Source organism: Coptis chinensis, chromosome 3 (assembly GCF_015680905.1).
Source record: "Coptis chinensis isolate HL-2020 chromosome 3, ASM1568090v1, whole genome shotgun sequence".
NCBI classification, from domain to species: domain Eukaryota; kingdom Viridiplantae; phylum Streptophyta; class Magnoliopsida; order Ranunculales; family Ranunculaceae; genus Coptis; species Coptis chinensis.
Genome location: NC_141458.1, coordinates 117,673,949 through 117,689,090, shown reverse-complemented (window position 1 = coordinate 117,689,090; position 15,142 = coordinate 117,673,949). Strand labels below are relative to the sequence as shown.

Genomic DNA, 15,142 nt, shown 5'->3' with positions numbered 1-15,142 from the left:
TAGTCCAATGTCAACATTGCTCAAGGAGATAATGATTCTGATAGTTCAAATTTCCCTTTTCCTGTTACATCGAGTATTTGTTGCATTGATTCCAGTCATTGGATTTTGGATACGAGTGCTATCTATCATGTTTGTCGCGTAAGGGAGTGGTTTACAAGTTTCAAGGAGCTTGAAAGTGGTGATGTGTTGATGGGGAATGATCAACCTTGTCGCATTATAGGTATGGGTAATATTCGTCTCAAGATGTATGATGAAACGATTAAGAAAATAAGGGATGTTCGATGTGTTCCCGCTTTGAAGAAGAATCCTATCTCTATTGGTACTTTATAAGCTAAGGGCTATAAAATAGTCATTTATAAGTCCATGCAAACATTAATAAAACAAGGACTGTTGAAAGGTGCTAATACCTGTAAGTTGGATTTTTGTGAGCATTGTGTTCTGGGTAAGCGATAAAAGGGTAAAGTTTGGCACCGTTATCCACCGTACGTGTGGAACCTTTGATTATGTTCATTCGGATGTTTGGGGTCCTTCTAGGAATGCATCTCTTGGAGGGAACAAACATTATTATGTGACCTTTGTTGATGATTACTCTAGGCGTTTGTGGGTATATACCATGAGAAACAATGATGAAGTCCTATATATCTTTGTGAAGTAGAAGAAGTTGATTGAAACTTAGACTGGTAGAAAGATCAAAAGACTCCGAACTGATAATGGTAGTGAATATACGAGTGATCCGTTCTTGCAAGTATGTCAGAATGAGGGAATAGAGAGGCACTTCACAATGAACGGTATGCCGCAACAAAATGGGGTAGCTGAGCGCATGAACCGTACTCTAATGGAGAAAGTGTGGTGTATGTTGTCCAATGTTGGATTGGGCAAAGCGTTTTGGGCTGAGGCTGTGAGTTATGCATGCTACGTTGTTAACAGGTTGCCTTCGGCTGCAAATGGAGGTAAAACTCCTATGGAGGTTTGGTATGGTAAACCTGCTCAGGATTATGATTCCCTTCGTGTGTTTGGGTGTCCTACTTACTTTCATGTCAAAAATAGTAAGTTGGATCCTAGAGCAAAGAAAGCTATCTTTGTGGGTCTGAAAAGTGGAGTTAAAGGTTATAAGTTATGGGATCCGAAAGATAAGAAATTTGTTTTGAGCAGAGATGTGACATTTGATGAGGCTTCTATGTTGAAGTCTACTGACTCTCAGTAGGTGGAGAGTATGGCCAAAGAGGTATTGCAGCAGGTGGAGATTGATGTGTCTTCACTTAGTTCAGATGGTTATGTATCTAGTAGATTGGTAGTCAGTCAGTTGATGTTTCAGTTGAAGACATAGAAATAGTGAATACAGGTGATGGAACAAATGATAATGCAGAGATATGGCTCCATTAGAGGAGCAGATGAATGTTGGTAATTTGGCTCCGGTTTATGAGCCTATTACAACTGGTAAATCTAAGAGGAATGTTCCCCATTGTATTGGCTAAACGATTACATTACCTATGCACTTCATGTTATTGAAAGTCGTGATGAAAATGTTCCTTCCTTATATTATGGAGAAATCCAGTGCTCCAAGTCAGAAAGGTGGAAGACAGCTATGGATGAGGAGATGCAATATCTTCATAAGAATGATACCTGGGTGCTTCTAAAGTTACCTAAGGGTAAAATGCGATTGGCGGAAAATAAGTGTTTGCATTGAAAGAAATATCTCTAAGTGATGAGTTACGTTACAAGGCAAGATGGGTAGCTAAAAGCTACGCTCAGAGGGAGGGGATTGATTATAATGAAGTGTTTTCTCCGGTTGTGAAACACTCCTCCATACGCATCCTTTTGGTCTTGGTAGCTCAATATGATTTGGAGCTAGCCCAGCTCAATGTAAAAACTGCTTTTTTACATGGTGATTTAGAATAGGAGATCTATATGACTCCGCCAAGTGGGTTTAAAGTTGCAAGAAAAGAGGATTTGGTGTGTAAACTGAAAAAATCGCTAAATGGTTTGAAATAATCTCCCAGGCAGTGGTAAAAGCAGTTTGATCGGTTTATGGTAGGGCTTAAATACACAAAAAGTCACTACGATCATTGTGTCTATTTTCACAAACTACATGATGGTTCTTTCATCTACTTGCTCTTGTATGTTGATGATATGCTTATAACCTCAAGAAGCAAGACTGAGATTGATAAGCTTAAACAACTTTTGCCCTCAGAATTTGAGATGAAGGACTTGGGAAGATTCTTGGCATGGAGATTCAGAGAGATAAAGCAAAAGGCAGGGTTTGTTTGTCTTAAAAGACATATTTGAAGAATGTACTACAGAAGTTTGGTATTGATAGGGACACTAAGTCTGTGAGTACACCTTTTGCCCCTCATTTTAAACTTAGTCCTACTATGTCTCCGAGTTCCAATGAGGAGCGTGAGTACATGACTCATGTTCCATATGCAAGTGTTGGTAGCTTGATATATGCAATGGTGTGTACTAAGGCAAGACATTTCACAAGCTGTTAGTGTGGTTAGTAGATATATGCATAACCCTGGGAAGAAACATTGGCAAGCTGTGAAATGGATTCTACGGTACATTCTTGGTATTGTAGATGTTGGTTTAATGTTTGAGAGGGATACTAGTCAACTTTGTGTGAGTTATGTGGACTCGACTATGTTTGGATAAGCCGGTTTATGTATTTACTTTAGTTGGTGTCCGATAAGTTGGAGGTCTATTTTGCAGCCTACATACTTGCATTGTGTTCAGAGGCTATGAAAGAGTCTATTTGGTTGCAGAGTTTGTTAGATGACTTGGGTATTGTGCGGTTGGTGATAGCATGAGTGCTATATATTTGGCCAAAACCAAGTTCATCATGCCCGCATCGGCACATTGATGTGCTTTTCACTTTGTCGATAAATTTTTGATATCTTACTCACTAAGATAGATAGACACTAGAACCCAAATGATATGTTAACCAAAGTGGTTTATGTAATCAAGTTTCAACATTGTTTGAATTTGATTCATATCCTTCATTTGAGATAATTTGGCTCTTAAGGGCATTGAACTAATTTGATCCTTTAACAAGGGTATCGTTTGTGGTACAATTGTCTTTGGTCCTTCGAGACATTCGATACTTGTTTGGTCCTTCGGACATTTGTGCATTGAAGAGGGGATTTGATATTCGGTTGATCGGCTCAGATTTGGATAATTCTACACCGAGGTGGAGAATTGTTGGTATACGGTTACCAAATTCATATTGGTTTTGGTTTTGGTTTCATATTTTAAATATGATTCCAATTTGATACCCACAACCTCTATAAATACGAGATCGGTTTGTGGGATTTGTTATACTCAAGTTTGTGAGAGAGAGTTTGTGAATTATTCGGAATTCGTTTGTGAGTGATTGTACTCTATTTGTTTATCTCTTGATTAATAAAGTTATCCTCTTTTACTTGGTGGATTAGGTTAACGCTAAACTATGTAATTCTCGTCTCCACTTTTATTGGTTATTCGCTTTGCATTGGTAAGTATTTTAATTAATTTGTTTTTTTGTCGATTTCTATCACCACATTTAATCTTCTTTATCCAATTGTCATGCTTCTGCATTCGTTTACGTAACACTTCCGTCATAGTTTGGGATTTTAGAATTCTCATAATTCCTATAAATCTAAAAACCGAAGTTTACAATATTTCGCCCAATGTTATATTTAGAATTTCAACAAATTTCAAAATTATAAATATTTTAATTCTATATTATTTTTTCTGATTTTTTGAAAAACCGAAATATTAAGTGGAATTCTAATATTCCTTTCGAAATAATGAACACTGCCTTCCGTTCAAGGTCAATCCGTTGGTACTGTTCTAATTTCTAAGCCAATTCGAGGTCATCAAGCCGGTCATTTTCATCATGTACGTGGCAATGGATGAGTGGGTAGGTGGTTGTAGTTTTCAAAGGAATGAGCAAATTGATGATCAGGACATCAGGTGGTCACCACGTGGGCAACAGATAAAGTTTGGGCGGTTTTGTGTGAGGAATTTCGGGACATCCGAATTTTGTTGTTTATACCGTCACTCGTGGTTGGCATGGGCCATTTCATTACTACATGTGCGTTGTTGTGCGTGGGCCAAGGCAGTCCATGGATGTGAGTTGTCTAGCACGATCGTCTACTTTTTTTCGTAAAGAAAGATTATGTTCAATGATTTGGATTACTTAACACTCAAATAAAGAGTTTTTTTACTTCAGATGGTCCCCATTTGCTACAATTCCAATAATCAGTTTTCATTCCATGTCATAAGCCTTATCAATTGATCATCGGGTGCCACTGCATTGTTAGTCAAATTTTTTATTCCACTCCCTCGATCCTCGATGAAAACTTCTTTAGTTAAATACAAGAGGCTCTAAATCGAATTGCTAATTTTACAACATAATTTTATGAGTATCCATATGGATTATGGAGTACACATATGAGAATGATGCAAATTATCTTGAAATACGTCGTTATTTGTAAAAATATAAAAAAAATCTGAGATGTTAAGTACTCAAGTAAGCTGAAAACGCTTACTTTAGAGTTCAGCCAAAGTCATGCTGGTCTAGAAGTCATGGAAGATCATTTTGATCTCGAAATCTCCAAGTAGGCAGATAACTTAAGGAAAGTGATTGAAGATCCATATGTGACAGTGTGAGTTCTGGCGCGTTTGCTTGATTTTACACATACATAGGGTAGACGGGAAATTGAGCGGGTTCGGATCGGATTTTCACTCAAAACTCTTTACTATATTTGAATTCATTTGGATTTGGATTGGATTTCAAATATCCATATCCATTAAAAAACACCAAAAAAATATATTATTTTAATAATTTTTATATATAAATAAAAGATATAAATTAATTTTTAAACATCAAAATATAAATATTATTAAAATAATTTGGATTTTCAAGATATTCAGGTCGGATTCTAATCACAAACATAAAAACCATATCCGTTAAAATGAATACGGATATAGTTAAATTCGGATCGCATCCCATACCATTTCCAGCCCCAGCAGAAGGGTAGTAGTGAATTTATTCTCGTGGAGCTGCAAATACTGTCTCCATTCTAGCTGCAAAACGACAAGGGTAGTACTGTCAATTTATTCTGGAAAAAGATAGAGCCGTTGGTCTCATGTGCTCAATGCAAAACTTGCTTTTTTTTCGATTCTATCAGAAACAATTAATGATTTCAAGTTTGTCACTTTCCCAACGGTCGGTTTAAACGGACAAATATTCCCAGCCAGAAACAATTTATGTATTTCGTTCGTTTTAAGATGAAATTCATTTTTCATTTTCTCATGTTTTAGTTAATTTTAGGAAAACTATGTCATTTTAAACAATTTCTCGCCCTGTTTTCGTTTAGAAATCGAGATTAAACAAAGTGAAGTTAGCTGATACACTTTGACATTAATTACTAGATCGAAGTATTACGAGTACCACTATAAAAAAAAACGAAAAAATAGATCGAGGTATTTTTTTAAGGTCCTTTTGGATAATCAAAAAATGTTAATGCCCTCTAACAAATTGATTTTTTTAATTTAGGAGTAAGATTACAGCAATACAGCATGTCAGCATACCACATTACCACCTACTCTGCGTTTTACTGAAAATGAAGAATTATCTGATACTCAATGTTTATTTGCTCTTAGATACACTCTCATACACTCGTCACTTACCCACTTTGATATACAAAAAAAAAGCACACATGATCACATCTTTATCATCATTTTTAACCTGATCACCCGAAATCTCATGGTCAAAGATACTTATAAGAATTCACAAACTATAATAAAAAGATAAAAAATAGGCCTGGGCTATAATGAGAATATTCTCATAGGGATGAGAGTTGTGAGACTGTTGGATGTATGATTTAACGATATTTTTTATTTTTGGACCGTTAGATATCTCGTCCCTATGAGAATATATTCGGGATAGAATAACTCGAAAGAATATGCATAAAGATAATCAGTTACAAAAAAAAAAAAATTTGGGCTACCACGAGAATATTCTTATAGGGATGACTGTTTCGAGACTGTTGGATCCGAAAATCAAAAACAAAAAAAAAGAAGAGAGAATATAGATTTGTTTTTGATTTTCGGACCGTTAGATCTCGGATCCAACGGTCTCGGCTGGCGTCCCTATAGGGATATCCTCGTGGTAGACGGAAAAAAAAAAAAAAAAAACAAGTCATCCAACCACTCACATGTCAGCGTCTCTGTGTTTCCAGAACCATCTCAGTCCATTTCATTTTATTTAATTAAGTTTAAAAATTATGATACTAATTATTGAGAAAAATATACTAACCAAATTCTATCTGTCATGATTAGGTCACCTTCTATAAATAAAGAAGTAACTAGACATTATTCCCTAACATTATTTTCTCACAAGGTGAGTGCTTTGAGCTGAACAAAAGAAAAGAGAGTGAGTGAAAATGGAGGGTAAAGAGGAAGATGTTAAGCTTGGAGCAAACAAGTACTCTGAAAGACAACCCATAGGGACATCAGCACAGACTGATAAGGACTACAAGGAACCACCACCAGCTCCATTTTTTGAACCTGGAGAGTTGAAGTCATGGTCTTTCTGGAGAGCTGGGATTGCAGAATTCATAGCTACTTTCTTGTTCTTATACATCACTATTTTAACTGTGATGGGTGTTTCTAGAACTAAAAACAAGTGTGCTACTGTGGGTATTCAAGGTATTGCTTGGTCTTTTGGTGGAATGATCTTTGCCCTTGTTTACTGCACTGCTGGTATCTCAGGTGAGCAACATCTTATTTTTGTAGATTTCTCTTGGGGCTTTGTGAACTACTTCTTACACTCTGTTCTTCTTTGTTTGTTAAACAGGTGGTCACATCAACCCTGCTGTGACTTTTGGTCTACTTCTAGCCAGGAAGCTTTCACTAACTAGAGCTGTGTTCTATATGGTGATGCAATGCCTTGGTGCTATCTGTGGTGCTGGTGTTGTGAAGGGACTTCAAGAGAAACCTTATGAGATGCTTGGTGGTGGAGCTAACACTGTTAATCATGGTTACACTAAAGGATCTGGTCTTGGTGCTGAGATTATTGGTACCTTTGTCCTTGTCTACACCGTCTTCTCAGCTACTGATGCCAAGAGAAATGCTAGAGACTCACATGTCCCTGTAAGTATTCTAAGACTAAGCTACTACTCTTTATTACTCTTGACTATTTTTCTGAGTCTCACTTGGATTTCTTAGTTCTTACTGGCCAATTTCAAAGATTCTCAAAATATTGTTGAATAATTACTTGATTAAGAGGTGTTGATGATTGATTCATAGATGTGTAAATTACTGCTAATTTTAAGCTGATTTCTTCACTTTTTTTTTTTTCAAAACCATTTTCTTTAGTCTTTTTGTTAAAGTAAAATACACAAGCAATTAAACTATGCCATGTGTACTTGGAAGTTGGAAACAGTGAAAGGTTCCTAGTGGAATTTCTTGACCTTTGTTGTCATTATCTTGTTGGCTTGAAGATAACTCTTATCTGTTAAGTGGACTAAAGTTTTATTCTTTTTTTTTTTTTTTGGGTAAAGTACTAAAGTTGGTAGTCCAAAAGATAAAGTAGAAGGAAAGACATTCCAATCCCAGAACACCACACCAACCCAAGTTTCACAGTCTAGCTTGTTAGCTTGTAGGTCTACAGTTTACACTTAAAAGGATCTGTCATAACGGAATTGTTAGTATCATAGTATGTTGCTTTTGTTTTTATCAACCTGACATATATTTTGGTCATTTTTATTTTCTGGTTAGATATTGGCCCCACTACCAATTGGGTTTGCAGTGTTTTTGGTGCATTTGGCCACCATCCCAATCACAGGAACTGGAATTAACCCAGCCAGGAGTCTTGGAGCTGCTATCATTTACAACAGAGGTCATGCTTGGGATGATCACGTAATTCTCCTCATTTCTTTTCTTGTTGTGAAGTTGTTTTCATTTTCTTATTCATGTGATTGTGAAGGTGTTTTGTTAATCCATTATTATTTGTTGCAGTGGATCTTTTGGGTTGGACCATTTATTGGAGCTGCGCTTGCTGCAGTGTATCACCAGATCATCATCAGAGCTATTCCATTCAAGGCTAGATCATAAGTCTTTCAATCAATCATGACTATTCAAGTTTGAGGGTCTCGTTCTTTTGTTCAGCTTGCTGTTATTTGTTTTGAATCTTGTATACTGAATGGCTGAGTAGAGAGTGTCAACAAACTGATGTTAATTATGTGTGTAAATTATCTGGCAATGTTGAAGTTTATGATTCTAAATTATTGCTTTGGAATTTATTTAGGACCCAAACTTCAGATATTCTAGTGGAAAGTCGCATCCCAAAAATTTACCTTGGCTTCTCAGTTCTCATGTGATATCTGTTTTACAGAATCACAGAAAAAAGACTATCCAATCTTAAATGAACAACATTCTACCCAACACCCAGAAAAAGACCACCCAATTTAAGATGGAGCCGGTGTCCAGTTAGGTGTAAAACCTTTCCTTAGAATGACTGTCAAGCTTAGTTGTCCTACCAGTCGTTTGATTTTCTCCTTGCAATTTTTTTAACAAAATAAACAGTTCCGAAGATATTATTCTAAAGCAATCTACATAGCAATATAAAATCCAACATTAAAAGGGGTGTGAGAGAGAATATTTTGAATCATAGGGAGATCACATGGGGCAGCTCAAAGCTTTCCCAGAAAGTTCCTACACAAAATGTGAAGGAAAACTGGGTACGACGTACATACGAATTTTGAGGTGAATTGGACGTGAATTGAGCAAAAGTAGTTTTCTTTGCAGTCTTGGCATCTTTGTCCGCACGCCCCTTCAGGTATGCCTGGACAATACCAAAGGAACAAAAGAGTTGAGTAAATATACGTTGGAAATAATTCATGTAATGCCAAACAGCAGTCACGAAAAACTCGGTGAAGGCCTGGGTTGAAAACTTGACAAGAGGCAACAGAGTCCCAGTGGTAATTGGTAATCCCCAGCAGCAAAAGAGTTGATTTTGAGCTCCAAATTCTGTGTTCCCATGAACTTTTGTCTGATCCATGCATCAGTTTTAGTGAACTGCAGAGCAAGATTACTGAGTTACAAAAGGAAAAAAAATAGTATACAGATCAAACTATCAAAGCAGTGACAAATTCGCCTCTAAATTTTTACTTCCACGTGCTCTGTTGAATGCCTTTTCCATGCAATTTTCTGGTAGATTCCTTACTGCCAAACGGTCTCCCACACGAAGTCCTGTAACAGAAAAGCCATTTGCTTGACTAAGCAAAGTTCTCTCATGCTCATGCTCGACATTTTAGGATTTCACTTCTTCTAGAACATCTGACGTAGCCTTCAACAAAAAAATCTGCAGTCCTGGCAGAATCATCATATACATGCTTAAGTTGAACAGCCCATCCAAAATCTGCTTGATGCTTTTGAATAATTGGCTCATAACTTTGGAGGACATACATGGGGTCAATGCTACTTACTGGAGTGTCGTCAGTGCCCAGTTGTGAAAGACCTAAGAGAGGGAACCAATGTTTTATGGTCTTCATACAGTATCTTGTCACCCAAGTAAGATGCAATTCCGTAAAACATTCTGAATGCTTGTGAGCACAATTGCACGGTCGGAATTATCATGTAATGGCCAGCTCTGGGTCAAGACAAACTCGCTGCCCTTCCTCTTAATATCATATTCCTCATCGGTGGAATTTCAGTGCAATTATCACCTCTGCGCTGACATTCTCTTTGTGCTCTTCAAGTATAGTCACTGCAGCATGAGTATCTACACACTTCCAAGTTCCATTAACAATCACTGATTCCCAATCACTACCGATGCCTGAAGGCAAGAGCAAACTGAGTTCTAGAGATAACCTTGTCAAGTGCTTTCTCTCAACTTGTTGAAAATGCAATTCAGAATGAGAAAATTACTCATTACAAATGCAGCACGTCCAGAATTTCCAAATACCATTATTATGACCTTGAGAGCCGAACAAAGCTTCAGATATATCTTCAGTTGCTTAAACATTATTGATTGATGACCTGAGATAGGCCATAAGATCAAGAACAGGTATTTGAAGCATAATTTGCTACCCTATGATGTGGTGCCGAGTTTGAACCTGCAAACATAAACATAATTATAAATATATTTATGTGTTAATGATTATAATCAGTAATTAATTGCAAAGTGAAAAGTTTCTTGCTGGTATGAGGACTGGAGTTAGGGCAGCATCATAAAATCCCAGACTTGCTGGAGCAAGAAGACGATCAGGTCGTCTTGACACTGAAGACTCCTAGTACTGATACAATGATGTCACACTATAAGCTTCTTTAATTACTACATTACAATGGTCCCCCAGGGAGCAGAGTTTTAGACCCCTCAAACTCAATAGTCAACAGTAATGTCATTCTTCCATGTATACAGTCCAAGACCACACTATAAGACAAATAAATAAAAAAGAGAAAAAGCCAAAATAGAAACTTACATTAATAAAGCAACCAATCGAAAATTAATATTTTCGAAACATGCTTTCGAGCACAATCTGACGTGAGATGATCCCTCAGGCTGTCAGGCATCACATTTGTAGATGATCCCTTAGACTCGATGATAACTTCATCATCTACGTAGGATGTGCAAGAAAACATGCTCAAAGAGTAAAATGACGGGAAAAACAAGTTAAAATTTGACATAACTGAATTCATAAAATCTGATAAAAACTATGGGTTTTCGAGCACAATCTACAAAGACGTAAGATGATCCCTCAAGGCACCACAAATTAGATGATCTCTCAGACTCGATATAGATGCCTTCACCGTCTATGTATAATGTGCAAGAAAACAAAACCATGAAAGAAAATAAAATAAAATAAAAATAAATCGAAAAGAAACATGCTTTCAGACACAATCTACAAAGACATGAGATGAATCCTCAGGCAACACAATTGAAGGTGACCCCCAGCACAGTTGTGACTTTCATCGTTTAAGTATGATGTGCATGAAAACATGCTGAAAAGATGAGATATAAAATCAAGAAACAACTTTTGCCAAAGAGAAAAAATAAATAAATAAAAAATTGAACATGCTCTCAAGTCTCAACCACACATAAAAAGGAGCAACAAAATCCCTCGGCAGCACAATTTTTTTAATAATAGCTCTTACACAATACTAATGACCTTCAAAGTCTCCGTATGATCTGTAACAAAAACACACTGGAGAGGGGGACCCTTTTTTGAACACGCTTTGATGGAACCCACACGCAGCCGACTGTTAATGATTTTTTTTTTTGATTGGCAAGCCTGTTTTAAATGAGATCAGTAACTCTTTGATGCTGGCGGGGTTCGATCCCCAGACCTTTGGTATCATCACCCAAAGGTTTTACCGATTGTTAATGATCCTTCAAACTCAATAATAATGACTACCATCACCCTAACAGATGTGCGAGAAAATATACTTTGAAAAGAAAGAAAAGAAAAAGAAAACACCCAATGGAACATGCGTTCGAGCAGTCTACAAAAACATGACAATGATGAACATGATCCCTTAGGGAGGCACGTCTGTATGGTGAACCCTCAAACTGAATAGTAATGAGTTTCATCATCAATGTATGGCATGCAAGAAAACAAACACACAAAGCACCAAATATATATGAGAAACAAGATCAAGTATAAGTTAACATACATTATTTCAGTATGCTTATTACCTTTTGCGATCATGTGGGGCATTTGGCTAGAGCGAAACCGTCGTCACTTTGATGGCATCTCTATTTCGCGTAAGAAGACAATTTTCTCGATAAAAGCTTTGTTATTTCAGTGGTCTAAAGTCTTCAAAGAGTTTAGAGTATGCTTCTTTGAGTCTTTTGTTGCTAGATGGGATCGTTTTTAGACATGGGGTTTTAGATGTGGGGTTTTGTTTTTTTTCTTATGTTTTGTTTCATTGCTTGTAAATATTTATTTTTCGGTTGTTCTTTTGTAATGTAGGCCTTCTCAGCCTACTTTTCTTTTATTAATGGAATATCACTTTTTACCGAGCAAAAAAAAAAAACATACATTATTTCAGTATGCTTTCAAAGAACAATATACAAAAACATGAGATGAACCTTCAAAGCAACACAATTCTGGTCACTAGAGGTTTCCCTCGGGTAGGGCTGGTCATCAAGCTACCCGAGTCGAGTTTTGCTACACTCAAGCTCGACTCATACATGCAAAAGCTCAACTCGAACTCAACTTGAACTCGCATTCGAGCTTAACATTGAAGCTTAAGCTCGACTCGTCTAGTTCTACTAATAGCTCGAGCTCGAGCTCAGGTTCGAGCTTCAGTTCAGTTATGCCCGTTTGAACTCGAACTTGAAAAAAAATGTATATAAAACATTAAAACTAGTATAAATTGTAAATTATAGTTGGGTATAAAGTATAAAATGCCGTATAAATTATAAATTATAGTTCAGTTATGCCCGTTTAAATTAAACGAATACTTTTGTGCGGACGAAGTTACTCCTGAAAAATGACCAGCCCCATGGATGTATATAAAACATTAAAAAACTAGTATTCAATTTATTCTCTCATGATTAAAACCCAACCAAATCCATTATAGTTGGGTATAAAGTAAACCAACACTAAAATGACATATAAATTAGTAAATTACATGCTACATATATGAATCTTATCAATTTAAATCTCCTTGTGACGAACTTGCCTCATAATGAAACTAAACTCGATAATTCCTTGAGGATTTGATTTGAATAAGATCTATTTTTCTTTTGCATCATATTTGCATCTAGAATGAGTTTTGGTTTAACCAAACTTGTGACTGCTCATTGTTTTTAATAGGGGTGCTTTTTTCCAAAAATATGCGGACGAGTTTTGAGATCGAATTTTTTAGCTAATTGGATAGGAATTTGATGTGTTTTCAAAATCACGAATAGCCCAGCCCACATATATAGTTACCCTCGGGCATCCCATTTTTTTTCTTTTTTAGTCTGCAGATGATCCCTCAAGGCCACACAATTATAGCTTGTATGATCCATCAGGCCACGCAACTTTAGCATCCCAGATTGTGACTACATAATACAATATTACAAAAGTTGCCGTTCTTTTCAACATGTTTAATAGGTTACAAACTTCACACACAATCCACTTGAAGTTTTATTTGTTGGGTTTGCACAGAAAATAAAAAAGGGAAGGGGGGGCTCAACTTTGTGATAGAAAACATATATAATAAGATCCCCACTCGAGAACAAAAAGATAGATGATGATGAATACCTTTGTCGAAGCGAATCAACGGAGCAGAATGCGGCAAGACGATTAGATGTTTGGCTACTGGTGTATCATGTGTTTATAATACAATATAGACCCGTGGGCCCATTAGCTTACTACGGTTTGTATCTGGTTGCTACGCGGTTTGTACACGGATACACGGTTTCTCCGCGCATTTTGGGTTTGGGCCTGTTTGGAAAAAGTTTTACTTAATAACCCGAGGAAGGGCCTGTTTTTCTCCTTTTTCGAATCGACAACTTTTGGGGAAACTCATTGGACGGGCAACGAGTCAACGGCAGACGACAGGCTGTTTAACTGCTTTTGTTGTTCCCTTAAGGCACTGCTAAATTCTTTGAGAATTAACTAATTAACTAGTGACAGGAGATAAGTAATAAGGAATATGAAGGAAGTATTGAAGATTCAACGTGCCATTGATTATCAACATTGGTGTGCACCAAGGTTGGAGATCCAATGCTATCAATAACATAAACTTCAGCAATTAATATTTCAAGTTCTTATCCAATTCTCCAGCTTATTTCGCTAATTATCTTCAAATCTTGCCTCTTGGGAAAGTATCACAAAAAAAACTACATTGCCTTTATATCTTGTTTTGATTTTTTTTTTTTGTTTTAGTAATTTAAAATTTTTATTATTACAGTGCGATAGGCAGTTGCAGACTTGCAGTTATATCTCTGAAAAGTAAAACATTTTTACAATCTAGTGGTCTAGAGAACCATAAAGAAAGTTTCTTCATATCTAAATTGGATAGACTTGAAGGCATATTTGAACAAACAATTTCTGGATTACCCCCACCAAGTTGAATCACTTGCTTGTTGTGCCATAGCGTATGTGACAAAATTACACTCCCTATACATCCATTTCAAAATACAAGTTTAGCCATATCTTGTTTTGATTATTATGGCATTCTTGTGGCTGTTGGGAGGCAAGTTCCTACTTCATGAGATTTTGAACTAAAAATGTGCGTTTTCATAGGAATTTTGACAATGTGCGCTCTCAGACATTGCGTATATAAATTTAAGGGATGATCAAGATTTGACGAGTCAACCAGCCTAAACTATCCTGCTACTTTTCCTTCTCTAGATGATCTCCACGACGATGAATTCTAACTCAAATGATAAAATCAGCTTCCCCGAGTCGTTGAACATAGCATTTTTTTTCCTCAAATGCAATTTATTAAGGAGGTGATTAGACAAAGTTTCATGCCTATCCCTATCTACCAAATGACACATATGTGCATAACGCACAAAACTCGTATCATATGGGTGCAAAGTTTATTGCAAGATATGTGAAGTTGGTGGCAGTTGCATCAACCAAACTAAACAGCATGACATTAAATGGATATATGCACCGATTGATAAGAACCTTGGCTCCAAAGTCCAACCCTTACTTTTGGCTAAGCATTTAGTTATGCACATGGAGGAGAGCGCTGTATGCCCTTATCTCTACTTTCTAGTACAGCAAGTTAGGTGCAAAATTTATCATCTTATTTGTCTATAGCACCATATATCTATTATAGTGAACTCTTCCGCTAGTGACTAGTCTCTTACTCTCTTTGGCAAATTAAGACAAAGATAATTTGATACTTTGCTGTGGAAATGATACAAGTTTTGAAGCAAATATAGCAACTGAATATAATCAAGAAACTAATCAAACACAGATACAAATATAGTTAACAAGATTTGCTCACCTGGTGAGCTTCAAAATTTGTGTTAATGTGAAAATGTATAGCACTTCCACTTGACATTTCATAAACTCACAAATTCATTTCATGTGACTGTAATAGTGTAACTTGTAAGTAGAATCAGAAATGTGGACCACATGAAATTTCATGCTACCAAATTGCCAGATTCTTCAACTTCGACGCTCAACTACTTTTAGTTACTTTTATA

General features: G+C 36.5%; 1 protein-coding gene and 1 long non-coding RNA gene across 4 annotated transcripts; one reads left to right on the top strand and one right to left on the bottom strand.

Annotated features, from left to right (window-relative positions):
• The first annotated feature begins 6,166 nt into the window (after window positions 1–6,166).
• LOC147513522 (aquaporin PIP1-3) lies at window positions 6,167–8,267 on the top strand. Its single transcript, XM_086596599.1, has 4 exons — window positions 6,167–6,753; window positions 6,839–7,134; window positions 7,762–7,902; window positions 8,002–8,267. The coding sequence occupies exons 1-4, from the start codon at window positions 6,426–6,428 to the stop codon at window positions 8,095–8,097; spliced, it is 861 nt and encodes a 286-aa protein (XP_086452725.1). The 5' UTR covers window positions 6,167–6,425; the 3' UTR covers window positions 8,098–8,267.
• Window positions 8,268–8,475: 208 nt separating this feature from the next.
• Window positions 8,476–13,375, bottom strand: LOC147513521 (uncharacterized). Of its 3 annotated transcripts, XR_015215497.1 has the most exons (5): window positions 13,239–13,281; window positions 10,467–10,601; window positions 9,471–10,100; window positions 9,140–9,354; window positions 8,476–9,060 (listed from the first exon to the last, which is right to left on the bottom strand). It is a non-coding gene; the product is annotated as an uncharacterized LOC147513521 (long non-coding RNA). The 3 variants fall into 3 exon arrangements; XR_015215496.1 differs by lacking the exon at window positions 10,467–10,601 and having other exon boundaries at window positions 13,239–13,375; XR_015215498.1 differs by lacking the exons at window positions 10,467–10,601; window positions 13,239–13,281 and adding an exon at window positions 11,681–12,276.
• Window positions 13,376–15,142: the final 1,767 nt, after the last annotated feature.